Source organism: Temnothorax nylanderi, unplaced genomic scaffold (genome assembly GCF_030848795.1).
Source record: "Temnothorax nylanderi isolate EJ_2023f unplaced genomic scaffold, tnyl_v1.0 TNYL_tig1056_pilon, whole genome shotgun sequence".
In the NCBI taxonomy this organism is placed as follows: domain Eukaryota; kingdom Metazoa; phylum Arthropoda; class Insecta; order Hymenoptera; family Formicidae; genus Temnothorax; species Temnothorax nylanderi.
In genome coordinates, this window is record NW_027250118.1 from 11,882 (window position 1) to 36,831 (window position 24,950).

Consider the following 24,950-nt stretch of genomic DNA (forward strand, 5'->3'; position numbering starts at 1 on the left):
GTCGTTCATAAATTTATTTTGCTTTTTTTCTACGTGCATTTTAGGAATCTGAAAATTTCCTTTTTTTATAAGATTTCTTATAAAACATACTGAAATACATAAAAAGAAAAAATATAAACAAAATATATTTCTTTTCCTGGTTCCTGTCCTTCTTCAACGTAAATAAAAATGTCGCGATTTTACTTATACGCCCTTGAGTCTTCCACGCGGTTCAGTTCGCGTCAAATCATAGAGCCCAAAACGCTAGTATAAAAAATGTTTAAAATATTTATTTACTTTCTTACAATGTACATACGCTGTTCATTGTACTAAAGGTATTACATTTTATAAGATGTCTTATCTCATTTTTTGTATAAATATTTTCTTATAAATATGTGGTAAGAAAGTAATTAAATATTTCCAGCATTTTTTATTAGCGTTTTGACTGTGTAATTTAACGCGAACAGGACCGCGTGGAAGACTCAATGACATAAAAGTAAAATCGCGACATTTATATCGATCTGTGCCACTGTTGGCACGGCATATTATAGTAAATGTGTAAATGCATAATTTTTCTGCTATAATTTTATATAATATTATCAATAAGTATGTGTATACATTGACTAGTAAGTGTATGTGTTACAGTAAATGTTGAATGTAAATTGTTCTGCTATACACTTATATGATATTATCAATATGTATGTGCATACATTGAATAGTAAAGGTCTATCCAGACAAACTTGCATAGCGCATAAACATAAGCATAAGGAAATTGATTGGTCCATATACATGTGCATAAGGAAATTGACCAATCCATTTCTTTATGCATATGCTTATGCACCTATGCAAGTTTGTCTGGATTGACCTTTAAGGCCATCGCACACAAAATTGCATAGGCTGCATAAGCATAGCATAAGACCGCTGGACCAATGAGCATCTTATGTAAATCAATATGGCGACTTTATGCTAGATGCTCATTGGTTTAGCAGTCTTATGCTATGCATATGCAGTTTATGCAATTTTGTGTGCGATGGCCTTTAGGGCCTAGACAAACTTGCATAGGTGCATACATATTGATAATATAATATAAATGTATAGCAGAAAGATTATGCATTCACATATTTACTGTAACATATACACTTACTACTCAATGTATACACATACTTATTGATAGTATATATAAGTATAGCAGACAATTTATGCATTCATACCATATATACCGTAACTCACATATGTACATTTAGGGTATACATGTGCACAAGAAAATAGACCAATCCATTTCTTTACACATATACTTATGCACCTATGCAAGTTTGTCTGGATTGACCTTTAGGGCCTAGGCAAACTTGCATAGGTGCATAAGTATATGTGTAAAGAAATGGATTGGTCTATTTTCTTATCTGGATTGACCTTTAGGGCCTAGGCAAACTTGCATAGGTGCATAAGTATATGTGTAAAGAAATGGATTGGTCTATTTTCTTGTGCACATGTATACCCTAAATGTACATATGTTGAGTTACGGTATATATGGTATGAATGCATAAATTGTCTGCTATACTTATGTATACTATCAATAAGTATGTGTATACATTGAGTAGTAAGTGTATATGTTACAGTAAATATGTGAATGCATAATCTTTCTGCTATACATTTATATTATATATTATCAATATGTATGTGCATACATTGACTAGTAAATAGTAAGTATAAACGTTTACTGAATTGATACAATTAGTATGACATGTATACTTACTAATCAATGTGTGCACATATATATTGATAACATACATATAAGTATAGCAGAAAAATTATGCATTCACACATGTACTGTGACACATACCTATACTTACTAGTCACACAATATGTATTTATTAATAATATATGTATAAGTACATATAACAAAAAAAATGATGCTTTCACTATTACATATGCACTTACTAGTCAATGCACATGCTTATATAGACAACATATAGGCTGCATTCCGATATTTACTGTCAATAACTGTCAGTACTGAAAATCTTTAGTATACGTAACGTAAAATATAGAAAAATATAGATATTCAGTACTGACAATAAATATCGGAATGCAGCCAATGTATAAATATATAAATATAGCCTAAAAATAATATGCAATTACACACTTATTGTTACTACGTAGTACGTTTACGCGAGCGTTACTTCTTACGATAGTAAGTAATTGTAGAGAACGAGGGGTAAGAAGTGTGAGGTGAGGTACATCTGTCACCATCTGTCACTATCATAGCAAATGTGTTTTTCAGTATTTAGTAAGTGAATGTGTTGCTTACTGTGTTTACGCGAACGTTACTTCTGTAGTAACTTACGATAATTCACTCTGCGTCAACGGCGTTATTCTATAGTAACATATGATAATTACTCCACGTAAACGGGGGTCTCTGCGTTTACGCGGAGTGAATTATCGTAAGTTACTACAGAAGTAACGTTCGCGTAAACACAGTATGCAACACATTCACTTACTAATAAATACTAAAAAACACATTTGCTATGATAGTGACAGATGGTGACAGATGTATAACCTCACCTCACACTTCTTACCCCTCGTCCTCTACACTCATCTCTGAGTGTGTGCGTGCGTGCGTGCGTGCGACCGTGCGTGCGTGCATGCGGTTCATGCCATCAACGCCTCTATCCGAATATCTCGGAACTAATCTCCTGCTATTTTGCGCTCTACTCTTATCCATAATGCACGCATACATGCGCACGATACACGCATACATACGCACGATACACCTCGACATTATACTTTTATATTACGCTTCCAATCTTGATTTGGGGGGTTTATCGATGTTTTTATTGTTGTGCAATGCAGGGGAACTTGTTTTCGCGTTCGTACCAATGGTATATATCTCTTATATGAAATACATCTTGTGACGAGCTGACAGCTCGCCGCTACTCGAGACGCCATATTGGGATAAAAGTAGATAAGGAAATCTGTACTTCCGTAATTTTTTCTCGTTTTCTATATAAAATCGGAGTTCCCCTGAATCATTAATGTATGTACTGCAATTCTGGAGAAGGATTTTTAATTCTGTCAAATATTAACGACGCTACGTGCCGACTACAAAATGCCGGTAATACAGACGGCTCCAGCATCCCCTTAAGAAAGAATACTTACTGCGCCTTTGCACTATGATATTGAATTCATTATCAAAAATGTTTTGCAAATCATATTGTTTTGTGCAATGAGTATTATTTTCTGTTAATAAGAAAATTATGCACGAATTTTTCAATTTCGTAGAAGATCGCAATCACAGCTGAAATAAATGCATAAATCGTAAACTAGCGGGTCTTATCACAATACAAAGAAAAGGATTTCTAATGCGATCATGCTAAGAAATTGTAAAATCATGCACTTTTTTATTATCAATGACAATGCAAAATACATACAATACTAAAGAAATTTTAAGAAAATACAAAAATATATAGAAATATGTATCGTATACATATATATACGATACATATATGTTGGCATATACGATATTCTACAATCAAAGGGAAGGTACAAACGGATATCGTAAAATGTACAATGCACAAGTGATTTTAATAAATCACTTATTAAATAAGATGTCTTAATATATAAACAAATGGGAAAACAGACATCAAAAAATATAACTGATGTTTTTCAGTTATTTATAGAAAATTTATATTACCTATATACATTTTCTCGTGTTAAGACTTTCTAGTTTCAGATTTATGCATTTGTTTCAACTGTGATTGCGATCTTTGTGTCATGCCTTATGCTTATTTAATGCCAACAAAAATATACATAACATAACACATACATAACATATGTAAATATATAAACTTGTATTACTTATAAAATTCTGAATTTTTTGATTGCGTTCTACGTTAAAAAGAATAAAATTTTATTGTATATATGTTACAATATAATATATATATATATATATAATAATCAAACAAAGGGCTTGCGAACCAGCAGGATGTTTATGCTATCGTGTATATATATTTCGAAAAATGACACAAACGTTTCGGCCATAACTGTGGCCTTCTTCAGTGTAATAAATAAATAGTCGTTAAAATTTAAAACATACCCCCCTACAGTAATAAAAACGCCCTTCGCTTACAAAATCAGATTATAAATCCCCTTACAACAATTCAAACGCCATTCGCTTACATCGTCCTTACAATTGTCGTCTCACGTCCGATAACGGCTCGTCGACGTAACATCGTGTCTGGTTATTAATACGAGCCTTCCCTGAGTCGATCGAGAAAGAATACGTCTCTAATTTGTCCACACATTGCGTTGGTAAGGAGGGACTGAGGTTGAAAATCCTTATCCTTAGAAGTGAAATGAAATATCTAATTTGAAGTTGAATTCAACGTATACACTCAATTCTTAAGTACCTTCAACCGTAGAAACGCTCCTCGAGAGACCCATGTTTGGCTGTGTTCGGTCAGATGTCAAATGCGAGAGTCAGAGCATTATCGAGAGGAACATGTGGAGGGGACTGCGTATGGTAGGGGAACGAAACCTTGGTGGGAATCAGCAAGGCGGGAGAGCGTTAAGAATCGGGAGATACGCTTCTGGCAATAATTCCGTGTCACTATGTTTATTAAGACCCTCACTCTGTCTTTTAATATGCAGCATTTCAGAGATAAGACGTTTATTATATATGGGTTCATTATCTAAGATTTTTACTCCTTCCCAATCTAATCTGTGATCCGTTTTGAGGCGATGTTCGGTAATGACTGAAGGAGATCCGCTTCTCTTCATAATGTCGGATTTATGCTCTTTAATCCTGGTTTTAAGCTGTCTTTTCGATTGCCCTACATAAGTGGCCTCACAATCAACACAACTTATCTTATACACTATTCCACAGTGTGCCGTTTTTTCTAATATATCCTTACCCGTCGTGATAAACTTGTTCAACTTGAACGGAATCGTGAAAGCCGGGCGGAAATTAATTTTTTTGGCTAACGTTGTAAAGCCATCCGAAATAGATTTTATATACGGAATAGTAAAATTCGAAGTCTTCACAGATTGACTGTTAGGTTGTGTATTGTGAGCAAGGAATTTAATCCTTCTTCTGATCGTAGAAAAAATAAAGCCAAGCGGATATCCGTTATTAAGTAATATGTTAATCGTATCTTCTAAATTTTTCTTATGAAACTGCGGGTGGGACAGAGAGATGATCTTATCTGTGAGACCGTATATTACGCCTCTTTTGTGACAAAGGGGATGGTTCGAATTGAAATTTAAATATCTGCCAGAGTAAGTAGGTTTGTGGAAATGGTCGAAAATAATCCTCTCATCCTCTATTACAATGGTGACATCCAAGAAATTAAGTCTGCCCTCCCGTCCGATTTCACACGTAAATTGCAACCGTTCATGCAAGGAGTTAAAGATCTCCAATGTATTCTCGATCTCATTACATGGGGCATCCATTGCAATGTCATCAACATATCGAAAATAAAATTGTGGAACGTAATTGAGTTGTGAGATTGCAACCTGCTCTAGGTCACACATGACCATGTCCGCCGCTATCGGTGATAGGGGAGAGCCCATTGGACTGCCAAAAATTTGTTTGTAGAATTTGTTATTAAACGAAAAATATGTCGAGTTGAGAATCAGTCGGATTGCAATTATGAATTCATCAAACGGAATGTCTGTGAGCTTCGAAATCTCACTCCACCTTTTAGTAACACTGTCTACCACCAAGTCTGTTGGAACATTGGTAAACAGTGAAACGACATCCAATGATATTAATGTACAATTGGAGTCGAACGGCGTACCATTTAATTTGTTAATCAAATGGTAGCTATTTTTAATATGGCTAGGAGATTCCGAAACACCTTTAGACAAAATTTCATGTAAACAGCAGGCAAGCATATACAAAGGGCTGTTAATAGATGACACGATTATTCTGAGAGGATTGCCAGACTTGTGTATTTTAGGCAATCCATAAGCTCTTGGTAGGATGCCGTCCGTACAATTAAGTTTTTTGTACATGGAGTGATCAATATATCCCTTATTCTTCCATCTTGTTATTAGAGAGTGTAACTCACTCGAAAGTTTTTTTACCGGATCTTTTTTAATTACTTCGTAGAAGGAAGTATCCGAGAGTGATAACTCCATGTTCCTTACGTATTCGACCTTGTCCAAAGCCACCGTGACACTGCCTTTATCAGCTCTTGTAAAAAGAATTTCTGGATATTCCTTAATAAACTTTTTAGTGGAATTAATCCATCCCAAAATCAATTTGTCGTTCTTAGTAACCGTAAGTTTTTTGTTAGCGATTTTATTAAGTAACGATACCGATTCGTTTCTGACCGCCCCTCGAATGGATTCTTGGCATTTGTTAATGTTACCCTCTATGTGCTTAATAAACTCAGTAATCAGTTTAGGCATTTCAAATTCATTAATCGGAACCCCGAACCGTTCCCCCAATTGTAACAGGTAGACAATTTCATCCGGGATTGTGTATGTGCTTAGATTGCGAAACCAACCATGCTGAGGAGAATCTAAAGAAGATTCTTGTTTGAAATTATTAGCCTGAAGAATAACATGACGAACATTCGGCCCCGGGTTGTTAAAAGAAATTTTTTTCCTCGGAATGTCAGAATCCACCGAGTTTGCCTCGTCAGAACAAAAATAATTAATATCACATATCATCGATTTCTTACGTATGTGAGAGCTTTTCGTCAGCCAACTTATTTTTTTGTCAACTCTTTCCTTTCGGCTGTGCCACAGATGACTTTCGACAATTTCCTGGCGAGCAAAGAAGGCATTCCCGATCCCCGGAGGAAATAGACCCCGGTTGAAAATACTTAAGAATTGAGTGTATACGTTGAATTCAACTTCAAATTAGATATTTCATTTCACTTCTAAGGATAAGGATTTTCAACCTCAGTCCCTCCTTACCAACGCAATGTGTGGACAAATTAGAGACGTATTCTTTCTCGATCGACTCAGGGAAGGCTCGTATTAATAACCAGACACGATGTTACGTCGACGAGCCGTTATCGGACGTGAGACGACAATTGTAAGGACGATGTAAGCGAATGGCGTTTGAATTGTTGTAAGGGGATTTATAATCTGATTTTGTAAGCGAAGGGCGTTTTTATTACTGTAGGGGGGTATGTTTTAAATTTTAACGACTATTTATTTATTACACTGAAGAAGGCCACAGTTATGGCCGAAACGTTTGTGTCATTTTTCGAAATATATATACACGATAGCATAAACATCCTGCTGGTTCGCAAGCCCTTTGTTTGATTATTGTTATTCTAAGCGAACACTATATACTAATTTGTTTATATATATATATATATATATATATATATACGATAATATATTTTTTTATGTTACACATAATGCATTTCACTTACGTTTCAGACTTTTTTAAATAAATAATTTAGGGGAGGGTTTTTAGTGGGTGCAAGTCCCACATAACCTCGGGGCCGACCCCGAGGTATGCGTTTTAGGCATTTTCCCTTCCCGCATCAAGCAAAAAAAAAAAAAAACAGCGACCGTACTTATAATTATGACATATAAATCTCGATTATAGATTGTGTTCAATCGAGACGTATTCTAATAATACTTAATTCTAATTTTTTTATTTATTGCAGGATAACATACGTTACAGTTTGATCTGAAATAGCAGTCTGGTATACTAATCTTTATTTTGAGGAAATGTTTTCGTTATAAAGACATGTCCTTGAAATAAAAAGTGGGTGACAAAAAATTAAAGATAGAATATATATATTATATTCTAGTCTTTATTTTTTTTTAGGAAGCATGTTTTTATTACGAAAACGTTCCCTTAAAATGATCAATAGATAACAAAAACTAAAAAGAGATTCTATATATGCAAAAGATACAAATAAAAGTAATATGTAATATATATTACATACTTGTATATTACATATAAAATGTATATTACATTTTTTACTTATTTATATAAAGAAAAATATATATATAGGACATTCTGGCTTAAATTTTCACATTTTCACCTTGACCTACTGCAATAATTTTGACAATTTTTTCCGAAAAGTATTCTGAAAAAGAGAAGGCACGTATTTTTGGTTTGAGTCTACAATCAATATTTCTGACAGTGTAATTTTTGTAAAAATTAAATTTTTCGATAACTTTACTTTTTTAAAACGTTTATATCTTGGAAATGTTCAATCCTATCGAAAAACGGTTCGGATAAAATTTGTTCAGTTTAAAATGGATTAAAGATGAAAAAATCGTTTTTCGTAAAGTTTGCCATTTTTAAAAATTAAAAACAAAATTTATAAAAATTCTATTAAAAATTACGAAATTTTTAAGATTTCTTGGAGCATGGCAAGATTTTTTTTTGAAAAGTTCTACCTGTATATGTATATGTATACTGTATATGTATGTATATACCTAAATATATACATATACACACATACATAAAATTTATATAAACTGTTATATACAATTTTATTTCACAGTAATTTTTATTGTTTACCTTTTGTACTACTACTCATATTTTATATTATTTCTATCAATTAATTTATTTTTGTCATACTTGGTTTTATATCTTCGTACAAGAAGATATTTATTTTTCTTTAACCCACACACACACACACACACACACACACACACACACACACACACACACACACACACACACACACACACACACACACCTGTATGTCGTAAGTCAAACAAAGACTGACAGCCATCGCTTCATTCTTGTTTAGGTGAGTACGGGCTACGGGCTACGGTAGGCACCAGGCGAGCTAGCGACACAAAGTCCGTACTCTCTTCTCTACACACATAAAAATAATCATTTTACAATTAAGGGAAAAGTACTTACTTATTTTATTTCATTTTTTAAAGTTACAGTTGTCTACAATAAACAATATTTACTAAATAATAGTTTTCAAATATCTTGATACAAGTTTTAGAAAAGCCAGAATATTGTTTCGAGTAAATGTAATGCTTATAATGACTTTATGGTAGATTTGCGGATTAAGCATTTGTGATAAGTTTATATAAGTATCTGCAAATCTGCCATAAACTCATTATAAGCATTACATTTACTGAAAATAATATTTTTTTCAAAGACTTGTATCAGGATATTTGAAACTATTATTGAGAAAATATTAGTAAGAACTATTAGTAAGAAAATATTCTGTTGTAAGAAAACTTGAAATAAAATAAAATAGTAGTGCTTTCCTTGACTATAGAATGATTCTTTTTTTTTCTATTTACTAATTTTACAATACTTTAACGCGCTGTATTCCGTGTAATTTTAGAGGAATAGGATTAGGAGAGGTTCCGGCAATGTACATATAAATGAATTAAAATATACACATACATTTCATATTACACTTGGTTTATTACTTAATTAATTAATTATTATTGGGATAATTGTAATATATTTGTATGCCCCCTCCGGCCCCTCTTCCACGGCTTCCTCTTTCACCTCTGCCTCTACCTTGTCCTCGTCCTCGTCCTCGTCCTCGTCCTCGTCCTCGTCCTCGTGCTTGTCCTCTTCCCCTTCCCCTTCCCCTACCTCTTGCGGCTTGAAAAGCCGCTAGAATTAGGGTTCTCAAAGTTTCGTGCTGAAATAAAAAATAAATATTACACATATATAAAAACAATTTGCTTTTGTAGGTAGACATTAAAACAAGCAGTAAAATAAGCGAACGTATTTCGGAACAGTACCTATTTTGGAAGACTTTAATTTTTCTTATATTAGCCGTCACGTAATCACACTTTAATTTTTCTTATGTTAGCCATCATCATAATGATGTTTGTCACCAACATCAAAATTTGACATTACGTGACGGCTAACATAGGAAAATTAAAGTGTTTTGAAATAGATACTGTTCCGAAATACTTTCGCTTACCCTAAAATATTCCGCGAATCTTCCGCGACGAACACTTTAGCGGCCGCTGTCACACATGCATAATATACAAGATGGCAAAGTTAATTTTAAATATATAATATATTAATTGCTATACATACAGTTAATACTATCGGCTCATTCGCCGCCGGGGCCGTCGTCGTCGTCGCTGCGGTTGCCGCCGGGGCCGTCGTCGTCGTCGCTGCGGTTGCCGCCGGGGCCGTCGGGGTTGTCGTGGCCGCCGTCACCGCTGCCGTCGTGCCCTCCGCCGCGGCTGGGGTCATCGTCGTCGACGTCGTCGCTGCGGTTGCCGCCGGGGCCGTCGGGGCCGTCGGAGCCGTCGTGCCCGCCGCCGGAATCGTCGTTGTCGCCGCGACCGGCGTCGGGGCCGTCGTGCCCGCCGCCGGAACCGTCGTCGCCGTGACCGCTGCCGGGGCCGTCGAGGTCGTCGTGGCCGCCGTCACCATTGCCGTCGTGCCCTTCGCCGCGGCTGGGGCCGTCGTCGTCGTCGCTGCGAACGCCGCCGAGGCCGTCGGGGCTGTCGTGGCCGCCGCCGAGGCCATCGTAACCGCCCCCGGGACCGTCGTGGTCGTCAGGGCTGTCGTGGCCGTCGTAATGACCGTCACTGCCGGGGCAGTCATCTCCTCAGATCCGTACTGCAACAATACACACATACATATTTAACATATATAAGAGGCATAAACTAATTACTAATCAACTTGTTATATACTTACGTAACTTCGCGGCGCCGATATGCTCGTTGCAGTTGCTAGAAAACTTGAACTGCGAAGCGAAGTGCGAACTCGCGAACGTCGTGAACTCGTGTGCGTGTACGTATCCGTGTGCGCTCGACGCCCCACGCCTCAGCCGGTTCGGCGGGAGAGGAGTGCAGATGTACAATTTTCGCTTTTCTTTTGTGTTGACTATCTGATTTGATAGCTCGAGCCGCTCGAAATTAGCTGGCGATGTTTCATTACACAGACAAAGAAAAATAAAACACAGGAAGTGTAACATGCATATATTATATGTGTATAAATGTACGTATAATGTACATAAGTAGCTTCCAAATTTGATTTTTGCATTAACAATATATATATAACATTATTTTTAAATATAAAAATTATAAAAAAATATATTTATGACAACTTGAAATCGAACTGTAGTTTTCAGCGTGAGAAACTGAGCGTTCTTTAATGAGCCATTACATGCAATTGACTGTAAAACATACCCTAAGACTATCAATATTTGCGGCACACATTTGCCTCAAAATATGCGATTTTTCTTTCTGAAATTAAACGTATTTTTTAAAATACTCTTGATTTTGTTGGAATAATGGAAGGGGGAAAATAATTTTGTTGCACATCTTTTTTTATATTAAATGTATATACAAAACAATTATTTTGCATATATAAACATGTATACAAAAGACACACACTGAATAAAGATTATAAAAGTGTATAGTGCACACACGCATACACACAGTAAATTATTTTATTTGAAAATAATTATTATATTTTTTAAAACGGTGTGATAAAATAAAAAATTTAGTTTATGCGAAATATATTATTTTATTTGTTTTCCTCTAACGAAAAAATAACATTTATTATACATATACATGTTTTTTAAAACGAAAAATATCGCGCAAAACTAATATATATATATATATATATATATATATATATATATATATATATACGACGTAGCGTATCGTCGATTTCAGACTTGCCAGTCGGCGAGGCACGAGACACGATACCCGAAATGCGTGGCATCGTGGCAACGTCGCATAGCCGGCGCGTGCCGCCGCGGCGGGCGGCCGGCCAGCATATCCCCTCCAGCTGGGTAATTCGGACATGAACCATTAGCTCGGACGCAAACCATGTGCATTGCACACGAACCAAATACCGACAGTTTCGAAAAGTAGATGTAGCACGGACACGAACCACGAAAGACCGACAATATCGAAAAGTGGATGTATACATAGCACGGACATGAACCAAATTCATCGACACTATCGAAAAGTGGATGTGACTCGTAGTTCCAATTCCTGAAAGTGGATGTGTGGCGCTACTGTACGGCCTAGCAAAAGCGTCCCAAGAAAATCGCCGTCATTGCGCCTCTCATCCTTCTCTCTGCCAGGATATATAAGGAAGCCCGAGCATCCGCTCGAGGTCTTTCCCGACGGGATTTTCTGAGAGTCACATCGAAGTCTTTCCTGAAAAGATTTTCTAAGAGTAATATCGAAGAAGTCTTAGTCGTGTAAATCGAGATTTGAGTGTTATCCAAGCATTAATAATTAACGATCGTGATAATCGTATCTGGGAAAGATTAGTTCGCGTGATAGCTTACTTGTAATTATCTTTCTTACTGCAAACGATAGTTAAGCGGCAGTTTTGTCAGATATATCTCCGACTCGTAACGCGGGATCGCACCCGGCAACGCCCGATAGCCGTTGGAAATATTATTATTTCAAGCGAAAGCGTACTTATGTACCAAAGTCTAAATATATTATCTTTTGTTATTGTTAAATCAATGCAAAGTGAATAGTTATTCAAGATTCCTTTCCTACTATCCGAATATCTTTAACGCGACGCGAACGCGAGTGCGGGACTCTGAAACAGACATTGTCCGATAAACGCTGACGAGCTACGCAGCTTGACGATTGAAACTGGAAGGAAGGAAGGAAGGAAGCCGTTCATCAAAGCGATCGAAGGGCAGGGTTACAAGACAATTTCCATAAAAAGAGAGGGGATAGGGTTGGCACGAACGAAAATCCCTAGGTAACTCAAATTAAACTTCCGTGGATTTGTAACACTGAATAAGTAGTAATATGTTGGTTAGCCGACACCATAAGCGCGTGTTTTGACATATGCGTGCTCGCCGTATATAAAATAATAAATATTTTATAAACATTTTTTTTTAGATAGGATATATGTGTGTCGTGGCATGTAATTAAAATAAATGTAATAAAAAATCGTACAATAACAAGGTGAGAAAACTTGTATTATAAAAATAAATAAAAAGATGTATAGATGTGTGGATAAATTATACAGTAGGATAATAAGAAATTAATACTGGTGCTGTAATAAATTGACGAGTGACAAATTACTGTTGCTTTGTAATTTTATTATTTTTGTAACAACATTAATGAGCAATAATAATTAATCACTGGCCAATGTATTACAATCAGTATTTATTTTCTATAAGAATATTACGTACATAAACAATATGAAATTCACAGTGACATGTCTAGGTAAATGCAATTCACTGTTAATTGCAGCTTCGACGTTCTTCAAATTGGAACAAATTTGTCATTATTGTCAAGTGTAGCTTAAAACCTGTGCGAGCTAGCGTGAAAAGGAGGATAGAAAGGAGCAAAATGAAGAACAGACAAATGTCAGATAAGTAGCTAAACCCATATCGATGTATATTATTTATGTTTCGAAGGTGCATAAATACAATATGAGTTCAAAATTAACATATTTTGCTCTCTGGGTGTATGTGCGCACTATAATTTTTTATGTTGGATCGATTCTTTCCTTCGATTAATTTTTTTTGTTCCAGCTCTGGGATATAATGCTCTCCAAAACTTGTGGGATTAATTCATAACAGAAACGATCCAGCCAGCAAGGCAGAACCTTCCAGGAGATACATATAGACGCGTATTGAGCCACGTCGATCCCGTCGAAAGCAGTCACTTTCGCAGGACTCAGATTGGAATGAGGTTGAACAGCGAACAAGCCATCAGGTTGCATCCAACGGAGAAGTGTGTGGAACCAGAGATGACCAGAGATCTGTGTGCATGATTTATTTTGGTCTATCACACACCTTTAAACATTTTCGTCCGGATACTCTTTGAAATGTGATGTTATGCTGTTTAAAAGCTGCCAATTAATTTTAACGCGAGTCCGTATAAATACGAATCTTCCATATTGCTCTCAACACAATTAACTTCAGCTAGTTGAAATTTGGAACGTTCCTGGAGCGATTTTTTTAAAATGATTTGTCCCATTTCTCCTTTGGCACAGAGACATTTCTGAGTGACAAATACGAAATACATAAGAGACCGAACCGATACACCCTGCGGAATTATTTCTCCTTTAGAAATGGGACAAATTATTTTTAAAAAATCGCTCCAGGAACGTTCCAAACTTCAACTAGCTTTAACTTCTAATATTTATAAATGTGTTATGCGTGCACAAGCCTTTGATATTATATGGAATATTAAAATAACAATAGAATGTATTACAATATATTTATTTCTTTTTTTCCGACAAGTTCACTCAGTCTATTCAACATTAATAATAAATCTACATTTTCTATATCTCTTTCTATTTCTTGCCAAATGTTTTTCAGTGTGTCCTCTTTTTCTTTTACGTTTTTACGCTCCACTCTCGCCCAGAATTTCGGGTGCCTTAAAAAACTGTGTATAGTTTTTTGATGCTCGGTAAGGTACGCTGTAAATAATATTTAATGTTGAGAAGTATATGATTATTTTCTGCAACAAAATATTTGCAATAAGGCGTTCACAACATACATAAAAATTCCACAATTGTCGAATGTTTTTGTAAATTTGCTTTCAGTTCTCGGTTGTGTCTTTCTGAAATATTATTTGTTTTATGTGTTTCATTAAATATAGAGAACGAATTGGGCTTAAAGCCATTGATCCACGTTTCCTTGTAATAGGAGAAAAATGGTTGCAACATCTTGCAATCCTCAAAAATAACATGTGCTATTAGGTGGAAGCCTTCTACTATTAATTTTTCAGGTAAATATGCCAAACATATTAATAATTTTGTTGCCGCCCAACCTAATTCTTTTTCTTTGCCTTTCAAAATTCCACGTTTATCAGCATTATGCACCAATGCCTACAATGCGAAACTAGCATGAAAAACATTGGATGCGCATTGTATACACATTAATGTATATGTATATTGTTATTATATTTTTTATTACCTGACTGTAATGGAAAAAGCAGCCAATTACTTTCACGTAGGGAAAAACAATTTTTAATGCCTTGTGTTCGGCTTTCTCGAAATCACATATCGCTGTATCTGGTTCAATTTTTATAATATTTACAACAGTTCTTAAAATGTCTACATAATTTTCAGTTTTTCGTCCTTCCATTATTGCATACACAATTGGAAATGTCTGAAATTTAGATAATATGTAGAATGCCTTTTGCAATTTAATACTGTATACATTAATTAAATCATGAACTAATAAATTATTTGTTTTGCTTACTCTATCATTGTGTCTCATTACAATAGTCCATAATTGACTGTTGGTATTTTTTAATTGTGGTACTGTTGCAAATGTACCATCAACAAAGATGATAACTTTTTTCTTATTAACATTCATAAGTTTTTCCGTTAATACTTGATCAATAAAAATAATAGCTTTTGTATTGTTATTTTTTATGACGAATTCTACAACTAAGGAGGTGTCTGCCGCATCTAGCTTTAGTAATTGCCTCCAGTTATCTTTTTGCAAACAACAATGCAAATTATTCAAATCTTGTGGAATCTGTCCAATATGTTTTTTTTTATGTCGTTGAATAGATCTTTCTATGTTCCCAATAGTAGTTCCGTGCAGCAAATGATCGTATCTATGTACATTAGTTACTTGTGTTTATAACAGCATTTACTGTCTACTAAGTCTACTTCATCGCTTCATACTCACTTTGTAAGTATTCTTTTTTTAATCATTCTTGTTGTTTCATACGATGGGGAAGCTTCGATTTGTTTTTTCAGTTCGCCCAATTCAGGTACAGACTTTTCATGCCGTTCATGTCTCCCACTTGTAATAAATTCATTATTTTTTATTGTTAATCGCGCTGTACATTTTACGTCTTTGTTTTTCCGGAAACTGCATTCGTAATATCTGCGAGAAAATTATTCATAATTAAATGCAACAAATACAAGGATGCGTTATGAAACTCAACCGGACAACCTTTCTGTCCATTGTACGTACTTAGTATCTCCGTTGGAGCTGTTATAATGGTAATTATATCCCTCGTATAACAGTTTTGGCATTTGAAGCCTTGCTGTATTATATTTTCGCCTTTCTGCCATATTAAACAATACAGCAACAACAAACACAATATAATTAACACTTGTGCCTGGGAAAGATTGCACACAACAATGGAAAAAAACAAAAGCATTCTTAAAACAGCAGGCATATTTTTTCCCGCCTGTATATAAACGACTATTGGAACATATATTGTATTTGTTGCATTTAATTATGAATAATTTTCTCGCAGATATTACGAATGCAGTTTCCGGAAAAACAAAGACGTAAAATGTACAGCGCGATTAACAATAAAAAATAATGAATTTATTACAAGTGGGAGACATGAACGGCATGAAAAGTCTGTACCTGAATTGGGCGAACTGAAAAAACAAATCGAAGCTTCCCCATCGTATGAAACAACAAGAATGATTAAAAAAAGAATACTTACAAAGTGAGTATGAAGCGATGAAGTAGACTTAGTAGACAGTAAATGCTGTTATAAACACAAGTAACTAATGTACATAGATACGATCATTTGCTGCACGGAACGACTATTGGGAACATAGAAAGATCTATTCAACGACATAAAAAAAAACATATTGGACAGATTCCACAAGATTTGAATAATTTGCATTGTTGTTTGCAAAAAGATAACTGGAGGCAATTACTAAAGCTAGATGCGGCAGACACCTCCTTAGTTGTAGAATTCGTCATAAAAAATAACAATACAAAAGCTATTATTTTTATTGATCAAGTATTAACGGAAAAACTTATGAATGTTAATAAGAAAAAAGTTATCATCTTTGTTGATGGTACATTTGCAACAGTACCACAATTAAAAAATACCAACAGTCAATTATGGACTATTGTAATGAGACACAATGATAGAGTAAGCAAAACAAATAATTTATTAGTTCATGATTTAATTAATGTATACAGTATTAAATTGCAAAAGGCATTCTACATATTATCTAAATTTCAGACATTTCCAATTGTGTATGCAATAATGGAAGGACGAAAAACTGAAAATTATGTAGACATTTTAAGAACTGTTGTAAATATTATAAAAATTGAACCAGATACAGCGATATGTGATTTCGAGAAAGCCGAACACAAGGCATTAAAAATTGTTTTTCCCTACGTGAAAGTAATTGGCTGCTTTTTCCATTACAGTCAGGTAATAAAAAATATAATAACAATATACATATACATTAATGTGTATACAATGCGCATCCAATGTTTTTCATGCTAGTTTCGCATTGTAGGCATTGGTGCATAATGCTGATAAACGTGGAATTTTGAAAGGCAAAGAAAAAGAATTAGGTTGGGCGGCAACAAAATTATTAATATGTTTGGCATATTTACCTGAAAAATTAATAGTAGAAGGCTTCCACCTAATAGCACATGTTATTTTTGAGGATTGCAAGATGTTGCAACCATTTTTCTCCTATTACAAGGAAACGTGGATCAATGGCTTTAAGCCCAATTCGTTCTCTATATTTAATGAAACACATAAAACAAATAATATTTCAGAAAGACACAACCGAGAACTGAAAGCAAATTTACAAAAACATTCGACAATTGTGGAATTTTTATGTATGTTGTGAACGCCTTATTGCAAATATTTTGTTGCAGAAAATAATCATATACTTCTCAACATTAAATATTATTTACAGCGTACCTTACCGAGCATCAAAAAACTATACACAGTTTTTTAAGGCACCCGAAATTCTGGGCGAGAGTGGAGCGTAAAAACGTAAAAGAAAAAGAGGACACACTGAAAAACATTTGGCAAGAAATAGAAAGAGATATAGAAAATGTAGATTTATTATTAATGTTGAATAGACTGAGTGAACTTGTCGGAAAAAAAGAAATAAATATATTGTAATACATTCTATTGTTATTTTAATATTCCATATAATATCAAAGGCTTGTGCACGCATAACACATTTATAAATATTAGAAGTTAAAGCTAGTTGAAGTTTGGAACGTTCCTGGAGCGATTTTTTAAAAATAATTTGTCCCATTTCTAAAGGAGAAATAATTCCGCAGGGTGTATCGGTTCGGTCTCTTATGTATTTCGTATTTGTCACTCAGAAATGTCTCTGTGCCAAAGGAGAAATGGGACAAATCATTTTAAAAAAATCGCTCCAGGAACGTTCCAAATTTCAACTAGCTGAAGTTAATTGTGTTGAGAGCAATATGGAAGATTCGTATTTATACGGACTCGCGTTAAAATTAATTGGCAGCTTTTAAACAGCATAACATCACATTTCAAAGAGTATCCGGACGAAAATGTTTAAAGGTGTGTGATAGACCAAAATAAATCATGCACACAGATCTCTGGTCATCTCTGGTTCCACACACTTCTCCGTTGGATGCAACCTGATGGCTTGTTCGCTGTTCAACCTCATTCCAATCTGAGTCCTGCGAAAGTGACTGCTTTCGACGGGATCGACGTGGCTCAATACGCGTCTATATGTATCTCCTGGAAGGTTCTGCCTTGCTGGCTGGATCGTTTCTGTTATGAATTAATCCCACAAGTTTTGGAGAGCATTATATCCCAGAGCTGGAACAAAAAAAATTAATCGAAGGAAAGAATCGATCCAACATAAAAAATTATAGTGCGCACATACACCCAGAGAGCAAAATATGTTAATTTTGAACTCATATTGTATTTATGCACCTTCGAAACATAAATAATATACATCGATATGGGTTTAGCTACTTATCTGACATTTGTCTGTTCTTCATTTTGCTCCTTTCTATCCTCCTTTTCACGCTAGCTCGCACAGGTTTTAAGCTACACTTGACAATAATGACAAATTTGTTCCAATTTGAAGAACGTCGAAGCTGCAATTAACAGTGAATTGCATTTACCTAGACATGTCACTGTGAATTTCATATTGTTTATGTACGTAATATTCTTATAGAAAATAAATACTGATTGTAATACATTGGCCAGTGATTAATTATTATTGCTCATTAATGTTGTTACAAAAATAATAAAATTACAAAGCAACAGTAATTTGTCACTCGTCAATTTATTACAGCACCAGTATTAATTTCTTATTATCCTACTGTATAATTTATCCACACATCTATACATCTTTTTATTTATTTTTATAATACAAGTTTTCTCACCTTGTTATTGTACGATTTTTTATTACATTTATTTTAATTACATGCCACGACACACATATATCCTATCTAAAAAAAAATGTTTATAAAATATTTATTATTTTATATACGGCGAGCACGCATATGTCAAAACACGCGCTTATGGTGTCGGCTAACCAACATATTACTACTTATTCAGTGTTACAAATCCACGGAAGTTTAATTTGAGTTACCTAGGGATTTTCGTTCGTGCCAACCCTATCCCCTCTCTTTTTATGGAAATTGTCTTGTAACCCCCAAGAAAATCGCCGTCATTGCGCCTCTCATCCTTCTCTCTGCCAGGATATATAAGGAAGCCCGAGCATCCGCTCGAGGTCTTTCCCGACGGGATTTTCTGAGAGTCACATCGAAGTCTTTCCTGAAAAGATTTTCTAAGAGTAATATCGAAGAAGTCTTAGTCGTGTAAATCGAGATTTGAGTGTTATCCAAGCATTAATAATTAACGATCGTGATAATCGTATCTGGGAAAGATTAGTTCGCGTGATAGCTTACTTGTAATTATCTTTCTTACTGCAAACGATAGTTAAGCGGCAGTTTTGTCAGATATATCTCCGACTCGTAACGCGGGATCGCACCCGGCAACGCCCGATAGCCGTTGGAAATATTATTATTTCAAGCGAAAGCGTACTTATGTACCAAAGTCTAAATATATTATCTTTTGTTATTGTTAAATCAATGCAAAGTGAATAGTTATTCAAGATTCCTTTCCTACTATCCGAATATCTTTAACGCGACGCGAACGCGAGTGCGGGACTCTGAAACAGACATTGTCCGATAAACGCTGACGAGCTACGCAGCTTGACGATTGAAACTGGAAGGAAGGAAGGAAGGAAGCCGTTCATCAAAGCGATCGAAGGGCAGATACGTTCAAGGGCAGATATTCAACTTCAAAGTAAGTCCTTCACATCCATGATCAAATGTTCGGTCACAACCTTTTAACACGCAAAATATGTCATATTTCTTTTAAACAATACTAAACTCTATCTTTCTATCTTCGCTACTTTAATATATAGAAATCAAAACGTTTGAAAGATATAAAATAACTAGATTTTTCGCCCGCGCTTCGCGCGGGCTCAAAATCTATTCCCCTCTTCCAAACTCACCCATTAATTAGGAGCACCAATAGAACCCCATGAAACCTCCAATTTTCAACCCCATAGTAGCCATCCCCATAAAATTAGTAATCTTTTGGTACCAGTTTTATCAAGATCATCAACAAAAAATTAGAAAAATTTTGGCACTGGTTTCAAGAAAATTGATACATTAATAAAAAATTATCTATTAATAAAAAATAAAACTTATCCTTCAAAAATTAAGACTTTTGGCACTGTTTTCAGAAAATTGGTCAATTAATACTTATTATTTCTCGAAATTTAAATAATTTCCAAATCGGTTTCCAAAAAATCGGCAACAAAAAATTATCCATAAAAAAAATTCAGCTTGATATCTCAAAGTTTGCGGAAATTGGAGCAATCACGTAAATTTTTTTTTTACAGAAATCGGAAACCCCTTTACTATTAGCAATTTTTCTAATTCTATTACATTCTTTAGTTCTTTCTACCCCTATTTCATATATGATTCCTTAAGATTCGGTCAATTAATGAAAAATTGAAAAAATTTCGAAACCGGTTTCCAAAAAATCGGTAACGAAAAATTATACACTTTATGGCAGTCCCCGGATTGCCTAAATTATACCATCCCCGAATCACTAAACGGGTGGACGCTTTTATTCGCGGCGATGAAAAGTATTTGCTTCTTCTTTTTCCCTCTCCCCGCACTCCCCGGAAAATTCTACCTCTACTTCATATACAATTCTTTGAGATTCGGTCAATTATTTCCGGAAAAATCCAAAAAGATCGGTAACGAAAAATTATATTGTAAGAGACCGTTAACATAATCACGTTGGCACCGTGGCTGGTAGACCTGCGGAAGCGTCGGGAGGAGACATCACGCGCTACACGCGTGATCAGAGCCGAACACGGAGCTCGTTGCTCCGATTGTAATGCGCAGACAGACGATCGAGAACCGCGGTTCGTAGAGGTAGACCGTCTCCGGTTGCGCGCTGCGGTGCCTACCGTATCGAATCGAGTGTAACGAAGAGAAGTAAACCTTGTTAACCGAGAACACGATTAATTACTTCCTACATTCTCATCTTAACTACTTTCCTGAAAACCTTGGAGACTACAGTGAAGAACAAGGAGAACGATTCCATTAAAATATACGTGAAATGGAGTTTCGATACCAAGGAAGATGGGATATCAACATGATGGCAGATTACTGTTGGACACTAAAGAGAGAAACGAATCAGAATGGGAAGAAGAGAAAGAGAAACCCACTGCATAGGTCATTCGAAGAGAAAAGAGTTCGCTACAGGAGGAAAACAGTATAAGAAGAACATCAAAGTAAACCTGATTCCGTACAATTTGTTCTGAAGTAATTCATATCCATGACATTTTTTTCTGGATTTTTTACTAATCACAATTTTCATTTTTTTTTAATTTGTGATTTTGCCAAATTTTTTAGTAATGGAGCTCAACAGACTTCAGATTCGGAATCAGCGCATTAAAATACAAAAGAAACACACTTGATCCAGGTCAGAAAAAATTTATCCGAATTTTCTCGCACTCGTTAACGTGATTTTTCGCCATTTTTCGCTATTTTTTGCGATTTACTCGAAATTTTGAGGGTGTTTGGGCTAAACGGACTTCAGATTCGGATTCAGCGCGCCAAAATACAAAAGAAACACACTTGATCCAGGTCAGAAAAAATTTTTCCGAATTTTCTCGCACTCGTTAACGTGATTTTTCGCAATTTTTAGCTATTTTTTGCGATTTACTCGAAATTTTGAGGGTGTTTGGGCTAAACGGACTTCAGATTCGGATTCAGCGCGTCAAAATACAAAAGAAACACACTTGATCCAGGTCAGAAAAAATTTTTCCGAATTTTCTCGCACTCGTTAACGTGATTTTTCGCCATTTTTAGCTATTTTTTGCGATTTACTCGAAATTTTGAGGGTGTTTGGGCTAAACGGACTTCAGATTCGGATTCAGCGCGTCAAAATACATAAAGATAGGTGGGTCTGATCAAAAGAACAGACCACTTTTTTTATTTTGTGTGCCTGTGTTATTTATCCTGATATCACCCCGAGTCGTACGTTTACAATATACTTTATAGCACTCCCCGGGAAATTCTACCCCTACTTCATGTACAATTCTTTGAGATTCGGTCATTCGGAACCGGTTTCCAAAAAGATCGGTAACGAAAAATTATAGCACTCCCCGGAAAATTCTACCCCTGTTTGATCTATAATTCTTTGAGTGTCGGTCAATTATTTCCCGAAAAATTAGAAAAATTAGACAAACCGGTTTCCAGAAAATCGGTAACAAAAAACTATACACATCATGGCACTCCCCGGAAAATTCTACCCCTATTTCATATACTTTTGGTAAAAATTCGGTTTACTAACGAATGAGATTCGGTCAATTATTTCCCGAAAAATTGGAAAAATTAAAAAAACCGGTTTCCAAAAGATCGGTAACGAAAAACTATACACTTTATGGCACTCCCAGGGAAATTCTACCCCTATTTCATATACTTTTGGTAAAAATTCGGTCCATTAACGAATGAGTAGTTCGCGGTCAGACAGACAGACAGACAGACATACAGGAGTGAGTCCCGATTGCGCACATTACAAATCGGACACGACAATATTTCCCGATCGGACACATTCCCGATCGGACACATTCCCGATCGGACACGGTAACGATCGGACACGGTGTCGATCGGACACGGTGCCGATCGGACACGGTGCCAATTGGACACGGTGTCGATCGGACACGGTGCCGATCGGACACGGTGCCGATCGGACACAGTTACTATCGGACACATTTAGTTGCATTCGGACACGGTGTCGATTGCACACGGTGCCGATCGGACACGGTAACGATTGCACACGGTGCCGATTGCACACGGTGTCGATCGGACACGGTGTCGATTGCACACGGTGCCGATCGGACACGGTAACGATTGCACACGGTGCCGATTGCACACGGTAACGATTGCACACGGTGTCGATCGGACACGGTGTCGATTGCACATGGTCCCGATCGGACACGGTAACGATTGCACACGGTGCCGATTGCACACGGTGCCGATTGCACACGGTGCCGATCGGACACGGTAACAATTGCACACGGTGCCGATTGCACACGGTAACGATTGCACACGGTGTCGATCGGACACGGTAACGATTGCACACGGTAACGATTGCACACGGTGTCGATCGGACACGGTGTCGATTGCACACGGTAACGATTGCACACGGTGTCGATCGGACACGATAACGATTGCACACGGTGTCGATCGGACACGGTAACGATTGCACACGGTAACGATTGCACACGGTGTCGATCGGACACGGTAACGATTGCACACGGTAACGATTGCACACGGTGTCGATCGGACACGGTAACGATTGCACACGGTAACGATTGCACACGGTGTCGATCGGACACGGTAACGATTGCACACGGTAACGATTGCACACGGTAACGATTGCACACGGTGTCGATCGGACACGGTAACGATTGCACACGGTAACGATTGCACACGGTGTCGATCGGACACGGTAACGATTGCACACGGTAACGATTGCACACGGTGTCGATCGGACACGGTAACGATTGCACACGGTGTCGATCGGACACGGTGTCGATTGCACACGGTAACGATTGCACACGGTGTCGATCGGACACGGTAACGATCGGACACGGTCCCGTTTGGAAATAAAATACGAAAGTTTATATATATATGTTTGAGATTGTAAAACAATAATAAACTAAAAAACTGTAGCATTACGCAAGGTTAAAAAATCTGTGATCGTATTATGTATTTATATTAATTATTTACAGATAGCACATTAAGCGGTAGGCAGGTTAAAAATCTATATAAGGATATGTATTATACTCTAATGTCGTATACTTCAAGTATGAAGTCGATTGACATATTTCCTAACCTCAAGCCGTCCTCTCATTAGAGTGCTTCATTATATTGCTTTTACAGTCTCGAACAGTACATAAAATGTCGAAATATTTGTTCTCTTTTAGACTAAGTGGCGTTAAGTGAGTATACTTTTGTCAAATAAAAAATAACTTGTTTATCTTAATATTTTAAAGTTAATTCTTCCTCTTTATACATAATAAGATACACTAGTGTTACTTATTAATAATGTGAGATTGCAGTTTATTGATTTACAGCAATGTTTTAGCAATGATTTAATAGAGATTTAGCTCCTTTTTCTTTCAGTAGCGCAATAAATAATTATTTTACTGTCAGAAATGACGTATCTCTGTATCTACGTAATTTACAGGAGTACTGTAAAGGCATGCATTTACAGTGAGGACCCCAATTTCAAATCTGAACATTATTTGCTGTTTGCTAACCTTTAATGTGTTATGTTTAGCAGCTGGTAAAGGTACATACTATTGTTGACATTTCTATTAAAATTACTTGTGTACGAAACTCTAATTTATAATGTTTTTAATTTAGATTATTAAGTATCACTTTCCTTCAACTTGATAGGAGCTGGGGATGAGATATTCTATGCATATATAGTAATTACATAAGCCTGGAATATCCTCAGATATTAAAGAAAAAATCCATTTACAAACCATAAGATTCCGTTAAGCGAGAGTTGATTATTATTGTCTCCGTTTTCAGAATCTTGTGAAATGTTATGGAATCATCTACTGTGATTAACTTGGTTGCTGTGTTTATCATGGAAGGATCAATGTGCTTCTAATCTTTACACATGTTTGCAGAATGTATAAAGCGTTTATATTTTTAGGCAGGTAAAACCTGTGTATACTTTATTAATCATCTTTAACGAATTATCCACAA

The 24,950-nt window shown here is 36.0% G+C and overlaps 1 protein-coding gene across 1 annotated transcript; it reads left to right on the forward strand.

Annotated features, from left to right (window-relative positions):
* Positions 1–16,214: 16,214 nt before the first annotated feature.
* Positions 16,215–17,479, forward strand: LOC139786509 (uncharacterized). The gene is made up of 4 exons (XM_071725660.1): positions 16,215–16,230; positions 16,523–16,761; positions 16,855–17,049; positions 17,138–17,479. Exons 1-4 carry the CDS (start codon positions 16,215–16,217, stop codon positions 17,477–17,479), a joined length of 792 nt encoding a protein of 263 aa, XP_071581761.1.
* The last annotated feature ends 7,471 nt before the right edge of the window (positions 17,480–24,950 follow it).

Bases quoted from the DNA above. Each gene is read 5' to 3' on its own strand.
- LOC139786509 (XM_071725660.1), top strand. The intron at 16,762-16,854 runs GTAAGCAAAACA...TCTAAATTTCAG, and splicing joins TAATGAGACACAATGATAGA to ACATTTCCAATTGTGTATGC. The intron at 17,050-17,137 runs GTAATAAAAAAT...TTCGCATTGTAG, and splicing joins GCTTTTTCCATTACAGTCAG to GCATTGGTGCATAATGCTGA.